Source organism: Beta vulgaris, chromosome 3 (assembly GCF_026745355.1).
Source record: "Beta vulgaris subsp. vulgaris cultivar EL10 chromosome 3, EL10.2, whole genome shotgun sequence".
Lineage (NCBI taxonomy): Eukaryota > Viridiplantae > Streptophyta > Magnoliopsida > Caryophyllales > Amaranthaceae > Beta > Beta vulgaris.
Genome location: NC_079204.1, coordinates 56361030 through 56386957, shown reverse-complemented (window position 1 = coordinate 56386957; position 25928 = coordinate 56361030). Strand labels below are relative to the sequence as shown.

The 25928-nt window shown below is 34.6% G+C and overlaps 4 protein-coding genes and 1 non-coding gene across 5 annotated transcripts; 3 read left to right on the top strand and 2 right to left on the bottom strand.

Moving 5' to 3' along the window:
- Positions 1-1460: 1460 nt before the first annotated feature.
- LOC104889728 (UDP-glycosyltransferase 75C1) lies at positions 1461-3645 on the top strand. Its single transcript, XM_010675026.4, has one exon. The coding sequence runs from the start codon at positions 1703-1705 to the stop codon at positions 3137-3139; it is 1437 nt and encodes a 478-aa protein (XP_010673328.2). The 5' UTR covers positions 1461-1702; the 3' UTR covers positions 3140-3645.
- A 1104-nt stretch (positions 3646-4749) lies between these two features.
- LOC104889727 (uncharacterized) lies at positions 4750-16522 on the bottom strand. The gene is made up of 4 exons (XR_007272087.2): positions 14624-16522; positions 7761-7859; positions 6383-6767; positions 4750-5758 (listed from the first exon to the last, which is right to left on the bottom strand). It is a non-coding gene; the product is annotated as an uncharacterized LOC104889727 (transcript).
- LOC125491513 (receptor-like kinase TMK4) lies at positions 8290-13598 on the bottom strand. Its single transcript, XM_048640066.2, has one exon. The coding sequence runs from the start codon at positions 10996-10998 to the stop codon at positions 8458-8460; it is 2541 nt and encodes an 846-aa protein (XP_048496023.1). The 5' UTR covers positions 10999-13598; the 3' UTR covers positions 8290-8457.
- A 2989-nt stretch (positions 16523-19511) lies between the features above and the next one.
- Positions 19512-21543, top strand: LOC104889725 (phloretin 4'-O-glucosyltransferase). Its single transcript, XM_010675023.4, has one exon. It carries the CDS (start codon positions 19654-19656, stop codon positions 21259-21261), a length of 1608 nt encoding a protein of 535 aa, XP_010673325.2. The 5' UTR covers positions 19512-19653; the 3' UTR covers positions 21262-21543.
- Positions 21544-21672: 129 nt separating this feature from the next.
- LOC104889724 (probable glucan endo-1,3-beta-glucosidase A6) lies at positions 21673-25326 on the top strand. Its single transcript, XM_010675021.4, has 3 exons — positions 21673-22326; positions 22981-24270; positions 25289-25326. Exons 1-3 carry the CDS (start codon positions 22233-22235, stop codon positions 25324-25326), a joined length of 1422 nt encoding a protein of 473 aa, XP_010673323.2. The 5' UTR covers positions 21673-22232.
- The last annotated feature ends 602 nt before the right edge of the window (positions 25327-25928 follow it).

Here is a 25928-nt window from a genome sequence, read left to right as displayed (position 1 = left end):
TGGGTGTTTAGCTCAACAATGAAAAGAAATCACTTATAAGATAATGAGAAGTATTTTGTTACTCCTCTAATTTAGATGGTAACATTTGGAGGGTTTGGATTACCCTCAAATAAGGATAATGGTTAACCTACTACGACGCTATCCAAACCAAACAAGCAGTAATGGATATAGATTACTGAATTTGTTTCCAAACCCTAAAAAAGCTCGACCAAACAAGGCATATTAATGTATCCAGTAAGTTCTTGAATGAGCTGTCAAATGTCTTCGTGCAAATTTGTGGTGACATACAACTTTATCCAGAAATCACATTTGAATGTTTTAATCAGTAGAATTGGCGAAAATTGATTTTATTTTATCGATTTTTCTTACTAGGCATGCATTTTTTGGAAATTTACTTTGATCATTATGATACACGTTCACATTTAATTTGTGTACTAGCTTAAAAGTTTGAAAAATCATGAGGAATTGAGGATTATTTCTGTTACGGAGGAAGTAGAAAAAATAGAACGTTATCTCTTGAAGTAGAAATAGATAAATCTTTACTTAAATTTTTATTTTAAAATAAAAGAATTTGGAAAATGAACCAATTATTGTTTTGTTAATAATATGATGCATGGCAAGTTTTTCTATATTAATGTAAGAAAGCGGTTAAACGCAATGATTCGATCTCAAATTCTGGATACCACCTACACAAAACTTTATCAACTAAACTAGATAACTGACGAAGAGTATAGCCGGCGTATAAAGGATGACTACTCGGTTCCACGGTGATAAGTAAATCGTCAAAAAACTGCTGAAATGAATTCTACTAGCTAGCCTCCAGTGCTAGAATCTAATACCTACATGATCTTAAAGCCGTCAAAGTTCATTTAGGATCCAAAAACATCATTTTAATAAAGTTCAAGTTTATTTTTTTTATTAATTTTCGTATTAGGTCCTTATAAAAACTATTTACAATCTTTTGTCACTAGGGTTAACTTAACTTTTGATAATAATTCTTTTAGAATTTCTCTCTTTCTAGTGAATTTCAGAGCCATCTATCAGATTTATCGCTTGTAAATCTGTTCATTCATATAGGAATTATCGCTTGCTTTTACCTTTGTGCTTCCGACTACATCAATAGCTCCATATGTATTCATGTAAACAAAAAACTATATTCTATAATGACTATTATATACATATAGAGTACTAATACAAAGGGTACATTTACAAGATAAAAACTCATCCGCGAAATATGTTCTCTCCTTGATATTATATTGCTTGCTATCAATCACTCACCACTAGATCACCAATCACAACTAATATTTATATTGTGCACACAAATTAAGTCGGCTAGCAAATGGCAAAAAGATCCAATTTTGCAATTTGCCACCCCAATACCAATCATCAAGTAAATAATTACTTATTCTCCTACTATTGTACAAGATAGATTCATATGAAAACTCTTTATCAATGCATCTATCTCAAAAAACAACCCTTAATCGTCACCACAAACGTCACTCATCAAGCATGTGGATAAATCACTATAAATAAGCCATACTCCACAAACAATCCCCATCACATGCATGCAACAAACACTTACCATAAATATATTCACGATCACCAAGAATATAACACCACAACAAATTCATAACCTCCTCAAGTTTGTTTATCCCAAGGTCACTTGCTACACTTAAACTTTGAGAATCACGCGCCACCTTTTATGGAGGAGCAAAAGCCTCATTTCCTCATAGTGACCTTCCCTGCCCAAGGCCACGTCAACCCGGCCCTCCAATTCGCTAAGCGGCTATTACGAACTGGGGCTCATGTCACCTTCTCCACCGCCGCCTCCGCCCATCGTTGTTTCGACAAGGCCAAAATTCCTAGTGGCATGTCTTTTGCTACGTTCTCCGATGGGTATGACGCCGGTTTCAGAGCCACTGACGGAGATGTCCTAGACTACCTTTCGACATTCCGCCAGCGCGGGGCCGAAACTCTGGCAACGCTACTCGAAAATAGCGTTGCCGAGGGGAGGCCGGTAACATGCTTGGTGTACACACTCCTCTTACCGTGGGTAGCCGAGGTGGCGCGTAAGTTTCACGTGCCATCTGCGCTACTATGGATACAACCTGCCACAGTTTTTGATATCTATTACTACTATTTTAATGGGTATCATGACATCATTTATGACTGCGAGAAAGACCCCTTATGGTCCTTAGAATTACCAAACTTGCCATTAAAGCTCAAATCCCATGATATCCCTTCATTCCTTTTACCTTCTAATCCTTTTCTTTACACCTTTGCCCTCCCTACATTTGAAGAGCAAATGGAAGAGTTAGATAAAGAAGAGAAACCAAAGATTCTTGTGAATACTTTTGAGGCTTTAGAAGTTGATGCATTAAAGGCTATTGAAAAATTTAAATTAATTCCTATTGGTCCCCTCCTTCCTCCCACCTTCTTTAATGGAAAGGACCCCTCCGATAAGTCTTTCGGAGGGGACCTTTTCCAAAAATCTAATAATTCGGATTACATGAAATGGCTCGATTCCCAAGAGGAATATTCGTCCGTAATTTATGTGTCATTTGGTAGCATCTCGGTGCTATCCAAGACACAGATGGAGGAGTTAGCCAAAGCTCTTATACAGATCCACAGGCCGTTTCTGTGGGTCATTAGGGAAAATGAGAAGGATGAGAAGGATTTACATGAAGAACATAATGAGAGTGAATTGAGTTGCATGGAGGAGCTCAAGGCACTAGGGTTAATAGTGCCTTGGTGCTCCCAAGTGGAGGTCTTATCTCACCCTTCAATAGGGTGCTTCGTGACTCATTGTGGATGGAACTCGACACTGGAGAGCCTAACATCTGGCGTCCCCATGGTTGGATTCCCACAATGGACAGATCAAACAACGAATGCTAAATTGATTGAAGATGTGTGGAAGATTGGGGTCAGGGTAAAGGTTAGTAAAGAAGAAGGTGGATTGGTAAAGAGTGAGGAGATTAAGAGGTGTTTGGAGGTTGTTATGGAGAGTGAGGAGATGAAAGAGAATGCTAAGAATTGGAAGGAATTGGCTGTTGAAGCTGCTAAAGAAGGTGGATCTTCTGATAGGAATTTGAAGGCTTTTATGGAGGAATTGTTGAATGTTGATTGCAAAAAACCATGAATATAGTGAAAAGTGTTTTTATGCATGGTATGTTAAGCAATTTTACGTAAGAGAAGAAACAACTTACCTAGCGGAATATTATGAAGTCGATACTCATAGTCCATATAATCCATTATTATTAGCATTAATTACTAGCTTAACTATCTCCTCTTTATTAAAAATTATTTCTAGCTTAACTAGCTGGTCTCGTTTGAACGAATAATGATTAGAGCAATTCTAATGGTGAGTCTTAGAGACTTGCTAGGAAATAAAAGAAAAGTTAAGCAATTATTTCAATTATTAGAGTGAGTAGCTGAAATTTCATTTGCTAGCCAATCTAGCTTAATTAGCCGGTCTCTTTTGCACGAATTAATGATGGTTAGTTTCTAAGTCTTCTTGCTGGTTTCCTGCATGAGATGATTCTTCATCTTTATGCACGTTGGTTACTTAGATTCATCTCTTTGGCAATTGTAAAAATGTAAGTGTTGAAGTTTTGAAGTTAATATATATGGTAATTTCTTTTTCCACGCGTAACTACAATACTTTGATTTTTGTATTATATCTATTTATTTATTTCTATATGTAATATATGATTAATGCTATCTATGTTATATGTACCTTTGCTCATAAAAACAATTAGGACACTTGACATCCAAATTAAAGAGATGTCAAATGTGATTCCACTGTAATTTATACTTTCATGTTGACTATCACAATTTACACATACCAATGCACTAATTTGATTATTAATATCTTTAATTAGTTAACAATAAAACTTATAAAAATTTTTAATATTTTGAAAATTCATTTTAAGACAAATAGCATTTGTATATATTTATTAGCTCTGAAATCCAATTAAAGTAGCATTTAAATGGTGCAAAATTTTCAATAATTCATGTATCTAAAATGAACGTAGGGTATGTTCTTTTCGGCATAACACAACTGAGCTGAACTGAATTGGATTGAACTGAACTGAACAAGAAACTGAATTGACTTGAACTGAACTGAAATGAATAGTGATATGTGAGAGTAAAAGTATTGTCCAGAGTTAAACTGAACTAAAAATAAGATGGAAAGAACAGACCCGTAATATATAATTAATTAGATAGATAGGCGGTATATATATCATTTTCCTTATCTAATTCATGTATAGGTTCGAGGTAACATGTTACATTTTCCATGTTAGAGATGAGGTTAACTTGACCCATTAACCCTGGTAAGTGGTAACTACTACTAGTAGCAAGGTGCTCAGAATTCTAATACAGAGCCAAAAATCATCTCACAAAACTATGTGCGGGTCATTTTCTTTCCTTATCATCTTGCAGAAAGATCACAAAACTGCACTACAAGGTGAACGTACGTAATGTGTGGGTGCAGACGTGCAGTATTTTCTAGCCATTCATTGCATGCTTACAAATTACATGAATAGTAAAACAGTTGAAGAGAAGGATCTCGAATCACAAAGTATATGCCAATACCCCCACAGTTTAGTTTCCAAATTTCCTGAGTCATGATCAGATTTTGGCTATGAGGTATATTTACTAGAAGAAATTGTACTATTAACGACGGAAAATCCTATCGCTAAAGGCCAATAGAGACTGGATTTCCCGTAACAGAATATTCCGTTATTACCCCATCGTAAAGGCATTTACGGTGGGTGTTTTTATCGTTGTAGGGTTGTTAACAATTTTAAAGTATCAGTTGACAAAATAAAACAGTAAAAATACTAGTTGACATTTTTTTCTAGAAAATGTTCAAAATTAAAATCAAGTGTACATTTACGTTAACAACATCTTTATAAATTTTAATTAATGCATAATTAAATATATTAAACGAACAAAGGCACGCTCTCAAGATCAAAAAAGCAAAAGGGTAAAGTCTTAAAAAGAAAATTGAGAAAACTTCAAAAAAAAAAAAAAAGTAATACATCATTAATCACAAACTTTAGAAATAGGGCATGTTCTCCCTAACTTATTCTCAGTTCAATTCAATTCAGTAGTTGCAATTAGTTTAGTTCAGCTCTGAATATCATTTCTATTAGTTATAATTTAATTCATTTCAGTTCAATTCAGTTCGATTCAGTTGTAATAAGCTCGATTCAGTTAAGTTGCAATCAATTCAATTCAGCTCGGTTGTTTTATGTCGAAGAGAACAAACACTTCTTTAGGCCCGTATGACGGTATAATAATTAACAACTCTGCATGGCAATCATGGGCCATAAGCCCATAACTGTTGATTTTTGCCCATACCCAAAACAGAAAAATCATGTCCTAAACTATAAACAAATCTCCAACAGAACTTAACAAACAAAGAAAAGACTTCGCGCCATATTATTAATTTCTTCTGTCATACATTTTCTTCATCCAAAAGAGAAAGAGAAACCAGGAACTTTCACTGTAAATCTTGTACTAAATCAGAGAATCAACCGGGTATATAATGAACATTTCTTGTTGAAGAGTGTAATTTAGTTATAGTGTGTACATATTGCTGCCACCTCAATTCAGGTGTATACATTACTTTACGCAATATCTTCAACACTTGTTCATTAGAGTTATAACCAGTATCGTCGAGACCGCCACAACGTGCATAGTAGCCTACTCAGTGCGAGGCGTTTGCTGTCTTCACCGGTATATTGAATGACTACAGATTCAAACATGAAAGCAATTTGTAAAAACTTCCTTACAGCTCCTCAAGATATCTTCCTTTTCCTTTCCCTCAGTTAATCTAGAGTTTTATTCTACGTCTGTCATGTGTGTGTGTGTGCATGAGAACAGTCATATGGCTTCTACCTTGGACAGCAGACAGCAGTTGTATACTCTTTTCAATAAGGCTCCAATGAGATTACTTTTCAAGTATGCCATTGTGCAGGGAAGAAATTGTACATAGTTCAGGTATACATAATGTTCACACTTAAGTTTTTTTTTTTTTGACATCATATACATTAATTAAAGGAGAAAGTACAAATTAATGCTAATACAAACCAAACTAAAACTGACAATTAAACCTTAAGAATCCTTATTGCTAATACAAACCAAAATATAAGTTTCATATTAGTTCAAGTAAAGAGCGCACACTCTAATCTAGAGTTAAAAGTACTAATAAAGTATTGTTTTCTTCCAATTAACTACTTGATTTATTTATTTTCTAATTAGTTTTTCATGCATGGTGGGGAAAAGGGGGTGCAGCCAGTTAATCTCAAATACTCTTCCATGACTTACAGCCTGTAATTCTATAAAACAAAGTTAAAATATGCATCAATTATACCTGAATGATAATCACTTGATTGGCAATATATCATCAGAAATTTCAGCTTTGACCCAGCTGGTAGAAATCACTAAATCAATGTTTCCGGTGATCTTCACAGGAGTTTTCTAGCTTCCAATCATATATCAGTAACTATTTTCGTTGTTAAATGAAGACTAATGACACTGTTACTGCAAAGGCAACCAACTCAGAAGACGGCTAAGATTCTCCCATCTAAGTTATGGACTTATGGCATATATGTAGTATTCATATTACCTTGTCACAACTCACAAGGATGGCAACACAAATGGTCAAGAACGGTAATAGCTCTCTCAACGATTTTTTGTAACTGGGAAGTATTGTGAATCATGCAAAAGTATCTCAAAAAGAACTGCAACTGCTTCGCCTGGAAAATTATAAATTAAAATTACTGTAAACATTAACCTAAGTGAATTTCATGCCTGTATTTTACTTGTCACCAGAGACGAGAGAATAATAGGAAGCTGATAAATTACATGAATGAAGTAAAATAAAAGGATCTCAATGGGGATGCATTACATGATTTACATCATCCTGATATCTATGGTTAAACTGCATTTTTCTTTGTTAGTGCCATAATATATTCCTCTGATAGTCTATGCCCTATGGGACTAAATTGAAGACCCCTGCTTCGCTAGATAAGCTAGAGAAGTTGTAAGAAATTATCCAAAACTCTGGTTGAGTGCTGGTTTACTACACTTCATCCCAATCCCTGCCCCAATCACACAATGGGAAGAATCTTAGGTCTACCAACCTCCTTCCACCCTTGAAAAACTATATTAGTCAAACAGACGACAGGTCAGGGTCTCTTTCCCTCGTTGCTGCATGGACAAAATCTGGAGTCTCTATAAGTTTCTAGTATGGAAGCCCCATTATTCAAGAATCAAGATGATTTATCCCTCCTAACACAAAGTTAAGCACCTTGTTATAGCAACCAACTCTTTTTACGGAAAGGAAGTTGTCCCTGGTTATGCCCCTTAGAGATGATAATGATAATCATTTAGGGCTTCTTCAAGAGTTCCTAACTTTAGAGTTGCCCAAATTCCCAAGCATACCCTCTAATCATCTCAGGATACTTCTGCTATAAGCCATGCGAAAATGTTTCTCACATTACTGTTATACTGATGGCTACTTACATGCTACGTTTTCGTCTAAAAAATGATGACCTATGAAGATGTACTGGTATTTATTTGAAGTAATGTTTCATAAATGGATGCCAAGGAAAAAACTGAACAGAGAATAATATCAATATGACAGACAGAATATTATCCAACATTTGTGACAAACTTGGCTGCATATAAAGTATAAAAACTTAAATTGTGTTGCATTGATGTAATGCAAAACAAAAAGAAAAACTTACAGACTAGAAATGTCAACTGTGAAGAACTTCGGTTGAGAAAGCATCTCTCCTACTAATCAGCTTCGACTGCATGAGTGGACGGGTGCGTTTGTTACTTCTCTACAACACCCATATCTTCACATTAGTGAATGGATTATCAAGATTTAGAATTCAACTAGAATGGCTACAATCTTGTGTTTAAAGCCTCCATTTACTCCATCAAGAAAACCTATAGCAAAAAGATCGTCTTCGTTCCAATTCTCGAGTTCTTCGTGATGGTGATACCATCACAACATAATTTGCACAAGCAGAAAACTTCTCAAAATATGTTCATGGGTGTTAATAATCTGCATTTATATCAGTAATAACAGAGGCACAAATTACACTGATTGCTACTTTAAAGTTTCTACATGCTATGTGTTCGTCTAAAAAATGATGGCCTATGAAAATGTACTGATATTATTTTGAAGTAACCTTTCATAATGGATGCCAAGGGAAAAACAAAATAGAGAATAATATCAATATGACAGACAGAATTATCCAGCCTCTGTGACAAACTTGGCTGCCTATAAACTTATGTCAAGCTCATTAACAACTTTTTTTTTCCAGTAACATCAATTTACAGTTTTTGAAATAGAACTTGGACAACTAGATGGACCTCGTTCTGGCACATCGTTATTAAATATAATTCTCATTTTGGGGTTCACAAGAAACTTCCTCATCTGGGTCCTGATAAAACTGAGGCAGAAAGATGGCTTACTGCCTCTGTTGTTGGGTTTCCATTCAGTGTCAGGATTGCCAAGGAAAAGTCACCAATAGCCTCTAGAGTCATTCCACCTTCCAAAAATTTCACAACCATTGACATGGAAGGTCGCAGTCTTGATTCAGCATGCAAACAACACAAGGCAACTTTTACAATATCATCAATGTCTTCAGCATTTTGCTGCATATCCTCGCTGCATTCATGTAGTAGACTGAATAACTGGCTCTCTTCAGCCTTTTGTTTAACCATGTCGATGAATGGAGTGCTCTCTTCAGGCTGGGAGAAATCCAAGTTCTTCCTCCCAAACACTACTTCTAAAACTACAACCCCATAACTATAGACATCAGCTCTCTCCGTTATCTTCCGACCAAACCATTCAGGGGCAAGGTAACCTCGAGTCCCCCTCATCTGGGTCATTACATAGCTTAGATCCTTGTCAATTAGCTTTGCAAGTCCAAAATCAGATAACTTGGCATTAAGTGCTTCATCTAGAAGTATATTTTGGGGTTTTACATCTAAATGGGCTATTTTCTTCTGACATTCCTCATGCAAATAGGCCAGTCCCTTGGCAATTTGCAGGATGATCTTTCTCTTAGCATCCCAAGTAAGGCGGCCTCTTGGATTCGAGCTGAAAATCCACTTGTCTAATGACCCATTACTCAAGTACTCATAAACCAAAAGCCTATGTTTGTTTTCAGCACAAAATCCAACCAATTTTACTAAATTTATGTGGTGTATGCACCCTATGGTCTGAACCTCAGCTAAAAATTCCTTTCGTCCTTGTCCAAGGTTATCCAAACGCTTTACTGCAATTTTGGTCCCATTCCTCAAGCTTCCTTCAAAAACAGAGCCAAATCCGCCTACCCCAAGCTTGTTTTGTGTATCAAAATTGTTGGTTGCAGTCATCAAGCTTTCATAACTGAATCTCACTGGGGAGTCAGGTGCAAGATGTGAAAAACTCTCCTCTTGTTCTGTATCGTCTTGTGATTCTATCCGTTGTTTTCTCTTAATCAAAAAGCATTTATATGAAACAAACACCACAACCACCACAACTAAACCAAGAATCGCAATTATAATACCAGAAACCCCACCAGCAGAAACCGAACCCTTTGACTCAGAAGAGGAGCTGGCCCTGGAACGCGGTGAACCACCAGGCGGAGTAACACCCTTTCCGATATTCTTATTCCCAGAAGTGATCAAACTTACGCCAGGCCTAAAACTCGGAACCTTCCCATTAAGTTCATTATTTGTCACATCAATCTTCTTAAGCCGGGTTAAGGAAGTTAAGCTCTCAGGGATAGTACCAGTCAGATTATTATCATTCAGATACAAGTCAGTCAATGATGTCAAGTTTGCAAAAGCAGGGGATATAGTACCTGAAAATCCTTGTTTCGCAAAATTAACACTAATAACCTTTCGAGTAGAATCACAGGTCAAAAAAATCCACTGGTTACAAGCATCATTACCAGTCCAAATCTCGGCTAACTTGACAGGGTACCCTAAAGCCCCAGCAACTTGGAGCAAAGCAGAAACCTGAGGATCACACTCCCCTGTAGTATTCCTACAGAAACTATTGGTATTCTCATTGCCTAAACTCACATTCACAACATTCTTCGGAAAATCAGGCAAAGGCCCTTGAAGATAATTATTTTGAAGAGTAACATTCAATAGCTTAGGTAGTGAAACAAGGGACGTTGGAACAAAACCAATAAATTGATTATCCCTAAGTTGAAGATCAAAAATCTCCGTACAGGCAGATAGATCAGGGATTGTGCCAGTAAGTTTGTTAGCATGAAGCCATACCTGCGTTAACTGGGTCATTCCTGAAACCACATCCATCGAACCCGAAAGACCAAACCTCTGATTGTTAAGCCAGAGATTTTGAATGGCAGACCCACTAAAAGAACTGGGCAAAGAACCATTTAAACTGTTGTAACTCAGCCTCAGCATTTGAAGCCCGGGAAAAGAGCCAAAAAGATCAGGAATTGGACCTTCGATGTTGGCATTACTAGCATATATACTAATCAGACTAGACGAATCAGAAAGCTCTGACGGGAAAGGCCAAGGAGAGAGATCCAGATTAAAGGAAAGACTTAGTGTCTGAAGTGAAGTTAACCCAGAAAAGGCACCAGAAGGGATGGAAGTAAAATTATTAAAATCTAAGTAAACTTGCTGAAGAAAGGAGAGATTAGCTAAGGAAGGTAAAGGGCCAGAGAAGTTGTTGTTTTGAAGAGACAGAGAGGTGAGCTGAGAGAGGGAATTGAGAGAAGGAGGGAGCGTGGCGGAGAGAGATTGAGAAGTGAGGTTTATGGAGGTAACTCTGTTGTTCAAATCACACAGTATGCCTTCCCATGTACAAAATTCTGTGTTAGAAGACCAGCCAAAGGGAGGTGAGGTGAAGGATTTGAAGAGGTCTTCCATGGCAGATGTGTCGTTGGCGGTGGTGGTGGAGAGGCAAAATAAGGGAGTAAGGAGGAAGAACATGAGAATTCCCATTGGTGAGTTGATGGGGAGGAGAGAGAAGGATGGAATAAAGAAGGTAGTGACTGGTGATTTGGTGAAGAAGAGGAAAACAGAGCAAGTTCTTTTTGGGGAGGGAAGACTACTGGAGGGAAGAGATTAGAAGAGTCTTCCCACCAACTTTGAGTTTTATTAATCTAACACTATTAATTTCTGGTAATTCTTTTACTCACTATATTATTAGTCATAAACTTCATAGAACGAAAATCCCACAAATCCTTTCAAAACAAGATCTAATGATAATATGTTCACAATTCGAAAATTCACAAAGTACATAATTTTAATTTTAAAAAAATATCAGAAAACTTGATGAATTTTCTACGTCAAATATATCTGTTACCTGTCATTATATTAACCTTAATTTTCCAGTTGTTAAAGAAATACAAAAGGTCAAGGTCACAGCCATAGAACAGGCTGTAATTTGACTTTCTAAAGACTCCAAAGTCAAAGTAAACATTTTGATTTTATTTGCTCTGAAATGCAGGGTCGTGAAACTTAATGATGTCAAATATGTGCAGTTCATTCTTTCAGTGGTTAAGATAATCATCTCCTGGAGTAAAAATCAACCATTCTCCTGTACATGGTAAGAGGAAGGTTTTGACTATTCTAGTACTCTTAGATAGTGATGTTAAAGGTGAAAATCACTAAATCTTGCCTCTTTCATTCTTTTAGAGAAAGGGTAAAGAGCTAAAGAAGCAAATGGAACAAGTAATATGGTGTTTCCTTACTGACCTTCAAGGCTTTTCATGTCCATAAACAATAGCTTCATGATGGGCGAACGATAGCAAGCTGTGGCAAGGGTAAAATAGGTGCAGCCTTACCCTACATTTTACAAAGCGAAGAAGCTAATTTCGTAACCCTCACGAATTGACAGTAAAGTGAGGCAAAGATGAATGTCCATAGTAATGCCTACGCACTCAAGGCAGACACCTTTTTAGATGGTACTCAAAAGTGATGGAAACCAATCCAAGAAATTATATTATTGAGAGATAATGGTTTATTACCACGAATATTTATAAAAGATAATTAAAGATTCCCTAATAAAATTCAATCAAAAGCTCCAAACCACAATGAGCCAAGTTTACAAAGAATGCAACATCACATACCTATGAGCTGTGGAATCTAGATAAGGATGGCATTCTTTGGCCTCAATGTAAGTTTCTCATTCCTGCTTGATCATCGTCATTCTTAATTATAATCCATTATCATCAAACATGAAGATGCTTAACAGTGCCATGTCACAACTTATAACCCCAGATACAATTTGCTACAAGTGAATCACTTGGAATCAAGAATAAGGCAAGCAAGTTGCATCTAAGCTTTCAGCAAAGCTAGTACGTGAACAAGCAAAATTTCATTGCTTTGAAGCAACCAGAACCAAAAATATCTGCAATAATCTGCAGGCTGTCATCAAATCGGAAATTTCCTAGTTGAATTTGGAAATCATTTTTTTTCAAGTTTGATATCATCAAACTCCAGCTAGATAGTGATAAGCTTCATACATTATATGGAGCTAGCTAGCTAGTTGAGTAGCAATCTGAAAGCATATGTAGCAGCTCCTATTGATCTTAACTCTCCATCTAGAATGTGCAGATATGATATTTAGCAAATTATGTCTCCATACATCTATTTACATCTCCTACCCATACTATCAACTTTGAATTCATCATGCCAAATTCAAGTTCTTCCATACTATTAACCTGACTAATGTGTTACACATTATAAGGAATAAATTATTTAGTATACTCTACAATGTTGCACAATTTATACGCTGAGACCAGAAGCATAGACAACTCTTTTACACGCGTATTAGAACTCCCAAGAAGGCCTAAAGATGGAATAAGGATATTGCCGAGGGCTCTTACTTTTAAGAGAGAAGCATAAAACAGAACTGCTCAAGCAAGCCAAAAGGTGAAGCGGATATGCAGTTCACACTTGATACTGGACAACTTGCAGATGGTGAGTTGATAATGTTGTGTCGCTGGCTAGATAGTTACCATTGCAGTTCACACCAGACCACTTGCAGAAGCCACAATCAGAGGACCAGGCGAAACCTGAAGGGGATATGCAGCAGAAGACAATTCCATGGTTGACTGCTCATCAAACTCATATATGACATCAGTAAAGGCAGAGAGAGGGAGGGAGACGAGGAGGATGAGGAAGGCTGTCTAGGAAGAATTGGATATCAATGAGCAATAAGTAGGTGAGGAAGGAAAAAAGAAAAGAAGGATGAAGGAACATAATGAAGGGGGAAAAAGACTCCAACCAGTATTCTAAGCTCACAATATTCTTCATCACAGTACATGTTTGGTGTTCAACAGGTCAAGTACTAAATTTTGTCCAAGCAAAGCCACAGACCAGACTCTATTGTGATTTTCTATACTACTCCAAGTCCCATATGCTTTTCTCCCTTATAACTGTGCGTATAGATGAGTCAGATGTTGAGAGAGTATAGAGAGTACATATAGTCATATACTACTAATAGAAAAGTCTCCAAAAGAAGGGTTTTGAAAGTTGATTGAAATAATAATCTATCACTTATAGGAGTGATGCTTACTTAACATCAGGTCAATATAATGTGAGCTTGGACACACCCCTTCTGACATAAAGATCGAGGTGTATTTTCCTAATTTGGTCTATAATCCATCAGATACACCACAATCAACATCCATTAATCAAATTTAAGTCACAAGCCTTTCCCACCTCCATTTTTTTTCTATTTCTGAAAGAACATTTAATGTTCAGTTAACATAATTCAAGCCATGTGGATTTGGCACCAACTTTTCTAAAGGCTTCTGGTGTGTGAGTAAATGAACAATGGGTCACTACATTAGTGGAAATTCCAGGACAACTTTTTAGTGGTAATAATTAGTCAATTTTTAGAGATTGTAATAGGTTACTCATTTCTATCCAAGGGAATAGAAACAGAATTCCCCTATGAACTCTCAGGACCTAATATGAAATGAAACCCACTCACTTCCCAAAATGTCAATTAAACTCTTCTTAGTTTCCATCACCTTTGATTTTACTCTGTTTACTCAAAGACAGTTGGAAGAGCTCGGAGCTATGTGCAAAATTGAGATCCCAGGAAACATATTGCTATGCCTAAGTCCTTACAAGGAAAGCAAGAGAAAACCTCGTAGTTAAAGCAATCCATTCACAAGCAACATTCCGTTTAAGTGAACACCATAATTTATCAATTTACAGGAATCAAAACATGCAAGCTAGTCATAAAGTGGAATATTTCCTAGTTAAACAATCTGGAGATAAAAATTCTATCTAATTTGATACGAAGCACCCCGAGTAGCTAAAAACTTCTATACTAACAACCCTTAGTAAAATCACCCTCTGGTGAACTAGGTAATTCAGAACAGCCATTGCTAAGATATAGCAGTTTTATGACAGTTTTACCCAGTACATGGAAAACATAACCCATATATAAAATCTTTCTCACGAGAATCACTTAAATGTCCACCAATTCATAACTCTTCTAAGCAATTAAGAAGACATCTAATCAGGCTCATATTAGCTTCAAACACTAAGATAGATAAATCGGATGTCACATTTATGTAATGTAAGGCAGAAAGAAATGAAAACTCACAAGCTAGAAGTTTTCAGCTGTGAAGAACTATGATTGAGACCGTATTTCTCCTTACTTCTGCTTAGACCGACTGCAAGAGACCATGAGTGGCCGTGTGTGTCTGTTACTTCTCTAGAACGAATAATACAATCTTGTGCTTAAAGCCTCCCTTTACTCCACCAAATAAATGTTAGCAAAAATATCATCTTCATTCCAATTCTCGAGTTCTTATCATGTGACGATGATGCCATCATAAAAATATCTGCCCAAACAGAAGACTTCTCCTTTAAACCAGTTATGGGTGCTAATAATTTGCATCTGTAATTATGTACTGTTATTATAGAGATGATACCACATTAAGACAAATTTACAACCTATATTACATTACTGCTACCAATATAGTTTTCATTTCGAATCACGATTTTAGCACATCTTGCATAGTCCACTCCTTGAATGTGGGTAGTAATATGAATGATCAAAACCCCTACCAAAAATTAGCAACATCCAACTCTATATTCCTCCTTCCATGATCCCCTAATTGTGAGAATGCATACACATACTCAAAACCCAATACTTTCATAAGGAAACCTAACGTATCAAATAGACATCTAGCCCAAGCAAAGCACTTGACTTCTTTTATGATAACAATCATGTTGATGTAGTTCATAAACCCAATTTCACATAGCAGCAAAAATCAAACAGCACATATTTCGGTCACTGAAAAAACCCCATTCTCCCTCTTATTACTCTCTAAGTATGATCCCCCAGAAAACAAGAAACTAAGGCGGATCCTTCTCACAAGCATTTCGTCGAACAAATAGAGGGCAAGAACACATCCCTTTCAAAAAATAATGAATATGTGGGAGGACTATGTAACACGGGTACTTATTCTAGGTCACATACTCATAAGTCATACCCATACTCAATACCTGATACGTATTATGTATGGGTATGCGTAGCCATTCCTAACACTTTAAAATCTCGTCATTTTCCATACCCGTATCCATCTATGTGCAACTAATAGAAGGATGCAACTCATGCAAGCATCTCATTCTCTCTCCTCGTTTCTCCGCAATCGCATCCCAATTTTCCACCCTCCTCCTTTGTTCAACTACCCAGTTTATTTGGCGCGAAAATCAGCTCACTTGTATAACTACCCATTCACATAATTAATTACATTGGTACTCCTAGAGAATTGGTAGTTAGGGTTAATACTAATGCTACATAAAGTATCTTATTATTCAACTTCTATATGATTGTATCAAGGATGTCTTAATTTAGTGGTTAAGATTGAGGTGATTTTAACTATAAGTCACGGGTTTGAATCCTCCTTTTTTGTACTTTGTACCACCTTCATGGCTCGTACGGAGGTTAATTGTCGGTGGTAAGAGTAGTCGTGACTGGTGTAATTGTTAATTAATTTGTTGTTTGAGATAGGATTTTTTGGGATGAACTACCGCTTTAGATGCTTGAAAAACAAATTGATGTTTTAAAGCTAAATTTGGTGACTTTTGTAAATACTACTACAAGAGCTAGTATTGCTAGTTTTATAGGATATCATCGATGACTACTTTTACCAAACATTTACTTCCATATTTGTTGTGGTTACTTATTGGTTTGGTCAACAAATTCTCAACTTAGAATGTGGCCCAACGAGATAAATCTAGCCAAGGATGTTTTCCACTTAGACGATGTCTAATCTGTGATCAAGTCTTGTAATATCAGATCTGGAATTTATCAAAAAAGAAAAAGAAACACGATTTTTGTGATATGTACACCTACCTAAACTAGAGGGAGGCAAGAAAACCTCATCCTTCTCTTCATAAAGAAACAAAAAGGGAAAACATCCTCTGATGAACATGTTCGGCCTCATTAAGCTTCGATATTAGATTAGTAACAAATCTACCTTTGTTGATTCATTTTGCCAACTTACGTACACACGCGACTTAAAAACCATTATCTTCACCTAAATTTTAATTGAACTAATAACTTGACCTAACTTGAACTCATATATCGGAACTAATTGAAACTCATTTTACAAGTTATTATAACTCACTTAAACTTCATCAAACTTAACTAAGTTATCCAAAGTAACTTGAACATAAGTGAACTAATATGAACTTAATTGAATCTATCTGAACATAAACGAACTCATCTGAACTTATTAAACCTGAAATTTTTCTTTTGTTTAAAGGTGGAGAGAAAACATCCGTAAATATAAATTAATCTAGGGTAACCATTGTATATCTACATAAGGGCACAATTAGTATTTTTTTTAAGCAGTCAAATGTATGTATTATATAAATATATTTTTCCCTAATAAAAGTATACTGTCTTTTGAAACAATTGGACTTCCAAATCCTTTATTATCAAGAGTTTTGAAAATTGAAATGGTTCCACCACTTGCGAGAAACAACCGTTGTGCATGAAATATTACACTTTTTCTTATCTACTCATCTATCTAGCCTCAAATTTGGACTTTTTTTCCTATTATAATTGATCTTAGTGTTATAGATAACTAGGTTGGGGTCGAAATTTTAATTTGACATTACTAATAACTATAGTCAATAAACTTCTAGAAGGTCCCAACATCTGGTTATTTTACAGTAGTTCCGACTTTTAGAGTCACTTCCTAAAACGGAGTTATAATTAACTGATTTAGCAAGTTAAGTAAATTAAAAAACCTTTTTAAAAAGAGATCTTCAAAATTGAGACGGTTCTGTATTAGATAAAAGTTGAGACTTTTTAAATATAATCGGCTATAATTAAAACTGGTAGCATCAATATATAATATAAGAAAAATTGATGAGTATGCTCCTTTACGTTATTACGTACAAAGCAAAACATGGTGCTTTAGCATAAGATAGTAATATTAAAGACCAGAGATTATGGAAAGACTGGCACTACTTCACTTTATTTGTACTTGGAACACATGAACTCCATAATGTTATTACTTATTATGAATATTATTGAGCATAAGTGTACGACTTGATACTAAATTTCTGCAAATAATTTGACAATATAGCTTCCATTAAGCTTTGTCGAGTTTAACAGTTGTATTATTAGAATATATAGTAGGGTTTTTCCCCCCACCCTTTTCAGTTGAAATAATAATAATAATAATAATAATAATAATAATAATAATAATAATAATAATAATAATAATAATAATAATAATAATAATAATAATAATAATAATAATAATAATAATAATAATAATAATATGCTTCGAAAGCTGAATTCTTCATTTGAACAATTCTACTAATATTAGGGCGTATTCAACACAAGCTTTTAAGTAGCTTTTAGTATTTTGATAAGAAAAATAGTAGTGTTTGGTAAGTTAGTGGTGTAAGTAGCTTTTAGTATTACAAGTAGTGTTTTTAATCTAGTAATACAAATTTTCCTCGAACAAAAAAAGAGTATTAAAACTGTTTACTTTATTTATAAAACATATATTAAAATAAGTTATCGAACAAATACTTTTCCAAAAATCTCATATGATATTTATAATTATTGCTTTCCCATAGCGTGTTATAAAAAGTTCAATATTTATGATCATTGTATAAACTTGACCCACATTACATCTTTTTCAGATAATAAAGAGTAAAATTAAACATAGGCAATTCTACTTTAAGTAGCAAATTTACTTATAGATTCTAGAGCAAATTGGCTGGAGCAGAATGCAATGATATCTGTAGAATTAACTTGATTAGTGCAGAGAATATATGCTAAAAATATAGATCAACTATTTAAGGCAACACTATTTTATTCTACCACCATCATAATCCTCTTCCACCAATAAGCATAAATTATTTCCTCTGAATCTAATTCCAAATTTTGTTCTGTTTTTACATATATATATTTAACGGCTCGTTTGGTAGTTGTTAATAACTGGTGGTAATGAAAATAAATTTTAAGTGTAATGTTACAAGGGAATAAGCACCATTAAAATCTCTATAAGGAGGTAATTTCACCTCCCAAGTTTGTGTTCTTTATTTTCTTCCTGTGGAAGCAATCTCACCCATAAGCTTGCTTGCGTTTTTTTCTCCAAAGAAACATTTTTCATTACCACTCATTACCACCTACAAGGAGATATTGGATGAGAATAAAAATTTAAGAAGAAAAAATATAAGCTTTAATTAAAATAAATTAGCATTACTATGCAAATGAACAGTGATTTTCTTCACAATTTACATACAAATAAATTCATTCCCATTACCACATTTAAACCCATAAACTACATAATTCTATGATGAGTTTGTCGTGTAGAAAACCGCCTACTTTTAAATTAAAATTAGGCAATGGTAAGCCTATATTAAAAAGAGAATTATCCCAATAATAATTAGGTTAATTTCTTTCAATGACTAGTTTAATTTATTTAGTAACTAAATCTACTTTTATATTAAAATTAGACCGTCTCTTTTAATCATTTTTTTCCATAATACCTAAAATAGTTACTCCTCTCAACATGAACATCTTTATGATTATAACTATTACGACCAGCTTTTATTTGTACTTGTAAGTTGTAAGACCCACTGATTAGCTAAACAAGAAAAAATACATACTTCCTCCGTTTCTAAATAAGTGCAACATTTCTTGTTTTCACGTTTGCCAATGTATTATTTTAATCATTAATATCTTCAATTATCAATAAGTAAAAATTATAAAAAGTTGATATTAAAAAAATTCACATTCAGACGAATCTAACAAGATCCCACATGACTATGTTTTTCCTAAAATGTAAATCACCAAAGCTAATTAAAGTTTAAACTGTGAATAGTAAACACTATGCAAATGTTGCACTCATTTAGAAACGGAGGAAGTATATAATTACTTCACAATGAGTTATTTCTGCTTAAAGCTACATGCAACTACCATTTTGAGACTAAAAGTCAATAATGTACTACTTTAATAGTCTATATACATCACTTAAGCCACATCTTAAATATATATCTAATGAAACACATCTACTACATACCACTCACTTCACTTCTAAATTCTACACCACACTAGCTCAATATCTTTCTCTCTCCTAAACTCTTAAACTTATCATGAAAAACAAAAACACTCATCACCTACTTCTTATTGCTGCCTCAGCACAAGGCCACTTAAATCCCACTCTCCAACTTGCCAAACACCTCACACGCGCCTCCTCTACTATACATGTTACCTTTGCCACCATGGCCAACGCCGTCGCCCGTGTCAACCTCCCCTCCTCGACACCGACCCTCGATCGTCTATCCTTCGCCACCTTCTCTACGGGGTTCGACGATGGCGTTAAGCCGTCGGACGACCCGAAAACCGTGGCCGAGAAGGCTAAGCGCGTGGTGTCCACGTCCCTACATGAACTCATGGTTTCTCTTTCTAACGAAGGTCGCCCCGTCGACCTCTTGGTTTACACCTTGATGCTCCCTTGGGCCGCCGACGTGGCGCGTGAACTACACGTTCCATCTGCTTTGTTGTTTATTCAATCAGCAACTACTTTTGCTATTTATAACCGTTTTTTCAACGGTAATAACGGAATTGATAATAAAAGCCCTCAAAGTTGTATAGAATTACCAGGGTTGCCACTCTTTGAAAGTTGTGATCTTCCTAGTTTTCTACTGCCCTCAAGTCCACATTATTTTGCTGCTCCCACTATTGAGGATCACATCAGAGCCCTTGAAAGGGATTTCAATCCAACGGTCCTGATTAACTCGTTTGATTTTCTAGAGAAGCCTGTGATAACAATGGCCGTTGATCATGTGAAGATCATCACAATCGGACCGTTGATTCCGTCCGCCTTTTCGGACATGATTGATCCATCTGATACATCATACGGCTGTGATTTGTTTGAAGGGTCTAAGGACTACCTTGTATGGTTGGAGAAAAAAGCAGAGAAATCAGTTATATATGTGTCATTTGGAAGTATGGCAGTTATAAAAAAGAAGCAATTTGAGGAAATATTACATGGGCTTGAATTAATGGGCCGGCCTTACTTGTGGGTAGTTAGGGCTATGACCCATAATAAGATAGTGGGAGATCATGAGGATGAGGTGGTTATAGAGGATATAATAAAAAATGGGCTTGGGCCGGTTAGTGGTGGCCCACATGAAAAAGGGTTGATTATACCTTGGTGTTCTCAAGTGGAAGTGTTAAGTCACCCTACAATAGGGTGTTTCGTGACACATTGTGGGTGGAACTCGATATTAGAAAGTATGGTAATGGGAGTATCGATGGTGGGTGTCCCACAGATGTCGGATCAACCTACCAATGCTAAGCTGGTGGAGGAGGTTTGGGGAGTGGGTATCAGAGCGAAAAAGAATGAGGAGGGTACTTTTGTGGATCGAGATGAGGTCAGAAGATGTGTAGAGATAGTGATGGGAGATTGCGAAGTTGGACAAGAGATAAGGAGAAATACAAAGAAGTGGATGGAGTTGGCCCTAGAAGCTATGATGGAGGAAGGTTCCTCCAACAATAATCTTGAATGCTTCTTAGAGGGCATTCAAAATAGCAAAATGGAGGGACCCTTAAAAGACAAAGTAGCACTATTTGAAGAGGAAATTGTAGAAAATGAGGAAACTTTTGGAAAGAATACTTCTTTTGAAAGTAAAAGTAAAGAACATGATCAAGAACTTTTAGAGAAGAATATTGAGTCACATAAAGAGAGGAAATCATAGAAAAGCTAAGGATAAGGAACTTTTGAGAAAAGAAAAATGGATAAAAGTCTCATCTTGAAGGATTTTTAATTTACTCTACATCATAGACCGTAAGTCCATAATTAGCCTTTTAATACTTTTGATTTTTTTCATTAGTTATACTTATATATGGAAAGTGAAAGTAGAGGTTAACTTGGTTAACCTTATTGGTTAATTTTATTGGTTGTAGATTTTGTATTAACATTCTATGTTGTATGTGTTTCACAACTATAATCCATGAATGGCTCGAGCAATGTTTTGGATCGTGGTGTGTCTGATATATATATATATATATATATATATATATATATATATATATATATATATATATATATATATATATATATATATATATATATATATATATATATATATATATAAATAGGTGGAGTAGTATACTAGTTCTAATTAGTCGATCATTCTCCCTTTATATTTTTATTTTTTTTTGACATCGAGAAAATTTGTATTCTCTCCTATTTAGCTTCAATATATTATGGACAAACTCGCACGTTAATTTTCTCTCAAAAGTAACTCATCTCAATTCATTTGCTCTCTTTCACTTACCAACTTTCTAACAGTGTAACACATTTCAGTTTGAATGGCCGATATCCTTCAATATTTATTTCAATTACATAACATAATTAAGAAGATTTTTTTTTTTTGAGGGGAAATTATTAAGAAGATAATTAAGCCATTTATAGAGCACCAACATCTTCAATCACACATTTCTGTGGTTTTATACTTTAATTCTCACGCCTAAAGTTCCTGCTAATTACCAAAGATCAAACTATGTTGTTGATAGTTTCTTCATTACATCTGTTATATTTTTGGTGGTTGAACAGTTTTAAGAGAATAATACACAAACATATCTTTCTCTATAAAAGCTAATTTCACAAAGATTGAGTCTCACATAATTGATTGAAATCAAATATATCTAACTAGGAATATCAATAATGTTTATGTTGATGCACTTTTTGGGGTTCCAAGTTGCAAGCATGACACATCTGGCTGCCATTTTTATCTTCTCAACTATCATTGCTTTTTCATGTGAGTTTTATTAATTTTTTTCTTCTCCAATATACAATACTATGTCTATTATTGATAGAATAGAATATTCCGTGGATATATTTTTGTAAATAAAATTCTAATCTATAAAAAAAATTATGTTTCTTTTTATTTTTACAAGAATATATATCGGAAATGTATAACAACAATCCTCTCTAATTATAGCATAAAAGGTTTGTGTATGAGGGTTAAAACTATTAGGAAAATTTGTCAAAAAAAACTTTTAAAAGTTCAATTTTGTGACAAAAAATAATCTTTTAAAGCATTCTTTAGAAAAAGAAATCAAAAACTTAAGTTTTTTTGCAAGATGAAACCTATTTCTGTTTTCTATGTGGTTTTGAGATGCATAAGTTGGTCTTTCTATCTTCTTTTACCCCCTATTTCCATTAATTGCACCAGCACCCTTGTGCATCTCAAAAATCACACCGAAAAATGGAAATAGGTTTCATTTGCAAAAAAAAAAAATAAGTTTGTGGTTTGTTTTTGCAAAAAATGCTTTAAAAGGTTTTTTTTCGCAAAATTAAGCTTTTAAAAAGTTTTTTTTTTTGACAAACTTTTCCAAACTATTATTCTTGTTATAAAATATATTCCTCTCAACCTTTTAGGTTTTACATTGTTATGTTTGATTTTTGGTAGGTGCCCAACCTATAGATCGCATTGGAGTCAACTATGGAAAGCTAGGCAGCAACTTACCTTCACCTTATAAATCCATAGGGCTCATCAAATCAATGAATGCTAGCATGGTTAAGCTCTATGACGCGGACCCTGAGACCATGAAATTGCTAGCCGGAACGGACCTACACGTCTCGATCATGGTCCGCAACGATGAGATAGTCAAACTCGCGACCAACGACACTCTAGCGAACCAATGGGTCCATGAGAATGTCTTTGCGTACTACCCTACAACTATGATTCGATCCATAATGGTTGGTAATGAAGTCTATAGTAACCACAATCTTGAACAATGGGACAACCTAGTTCTAGCCATGCAACACATTAGGAACACGTTACATACCCATGATATACATAACATTAAAGTTGGTACACCCTTAGCCATGGACATTTTAGGTTCAACTTTTCCACCATCCAATGGAACCTTTCGTGTCGATACGTTAACAACAATAGTACCCTTATTACAATTTCTTAATAGAACCGGCTCTTTCTTTTTTCTTGATATTTATCCCTATTTTCCTTGGTCTTCCAATCCCAACACTATAGATTTAAATTTCACCTTATTTAGAGGAAATTTAACGTATGTTGATCCAGGAAGTAACTTGACGTACACTAATCTTCTTGACCAGATGTTAGACTCTATATATTTTGCTATGTCAAAAGTAGGGTTTTCAAATATTCCGATATACATAGCAGAGACTGGATGGCCTAACGAAGGTGATCTAGACCAACCTGGTGCAAATGTGTATAATGCAGCTATCTACAATAGGAATCTTGTACAAAAAGTTTTAGCAGACCCACCCTTAGGTACTCCGGCCCGGCCCGGTACAATCATACCCACATTCTTGTTCTCTTTGTACAATGAGGACCTCAAGGACGGCCCGAAAACCGAGCGACATTGGGGCCTTTTGAAGCCCGATGGCACACCCGTTTACCCAATTGACTTGACAGGAGCCCAAACTAATTTTGGGCCATTACGTCAGCCCGAAAACAATATGGGCTACAAAGGCAAAGTTTGGTGTGTGGTGGATAAGATGGCCAACATAACTGAACTTGGGCCTGCATTAAGAAGGACATGCAGTCGTTTGAATGAGACTTGTGAATTATCTCTTGGGCCTGGAAAACACTGTTATGAGCCCGTGTCTGTTGTTTGGCATGCTAGTTATGCTTTTAATGCTTATTGGGCCAAGTTCAGGGATTCTGGCGAAATTTGTTATTTTGGTGGGCTGGCATCTCTTACTACACGTAACCCAAGTGAGTTTTTCATAATACTTTTTTCCACCACTTTCTTTTTATAAATTTATTACTTTGAAAGAACCCAAATATAAATACTTTTGGACCAAGAGATAATAATAATAATAATAATAATAATAATAATAATAATAATAATAATAATAATAATAATAATAATAATAATAATAATAATAATAATAATAATAATAATAATAATAATAATAATAATAATAATAATAATAATATTATTATTATTATTATTATTATTATTATTATTATTACTATTTTTTTTGGTGTAATATTACTATTATTATTATTCTGACTAAGGAAAGAAAAAATAGACTAACCCCCTATCGCAAATTTCAACCTAAAAGAGATAGTATTATTATATTCTTCCCATTCAATATTCTACTTATTTCTAAAAATGGACGTTTTATAATAACCTCAACCATAGTTACTTACTCCATTTATAAACAATTGTACCATCTGTATCGTGTTTTATATTCATTCCTTATACTATAATCGTATTTGGCGAGTTATATTTTAGAAAAAATATAGTCATACGTGATTTTGTTAGATTCATCTTAATATTAATTTTTTTAACATCAGTTTTTTACAATTTTTTTACTTATTAATAATTAAAGATATTGATGTTCTAAAACGTGTATCGTTAAGGGTAAAAATATGAAATTGTTGCATTCTTTCTTTATTTCTTAACATATTACATGGGTCATATTCTTATTTTTATCATCAATCTATCATTTTTCTCTTGGCTATTGTGTTGAGGAAAATATTAAATGTATTTATTTAGAATTAGAGGGAATACAACAATAACTACTAAAACAAAAAACATGAATACATTGGGAAAGGGAATATTAGCACATTTTAAATATTCCTTAAAAAAACCCTTCAAAAAAAAAGTATTCCTTAAAAAAATATTCACATAATTAATTTTGCTTGTAGATGATATTTTTTCTATTTCGATATTTAAATTATCCATTTTCCTGATATATAATGGAATTCTTATTTGTTTGCGCAGGTCATGGAAGTTGCCATTTTCCAAGTGTTACTATCTGAAGTTTACCAAGGATTTGGACACTAGGATCTAATTCTATTCACTCAAAAGTTTTGAAATTCTCAAATGTACTAGTATGCTTTGTTTGTAATAATTTATAATACGGTACTGTATGGAAATTAGATTATAAGCATATTAATTGATCCAAAAAATTCTTTTTTAAGGGGGTTCCATACTGTTTAGTCATTTAAAATGAAAACAATTAGTAGGAAATGAAATTGTCCTTCAAATATCAATACTATGAATTTAGGAAAATAAACATCAGGAGGCCTTTCTGACAAGAAAAACACCTAAGGTAACATTTACGAATTACAGGGATAGATGGTAGTAAGAAATTATTACAAGGAAACATACATAATGCATTTTTAATGAGATGATCAACACTAGCAATTCAATCAACAACATGATTTGCGTCCTAAAAGATGCATGTATTTAGCTCACCAAAAATCAAAAATTGAAAGAGCATTTATCACTAGCAAATTTTCTCCTTCAATAACTTATGCCTAAACTTTGGTTTCCACTATAATTAACAGTTATATATATACTCTCTGCTCTATTTTGTTCCAATACTTAATTACTTTTGGTGAACTTTGACTCTAAGTCT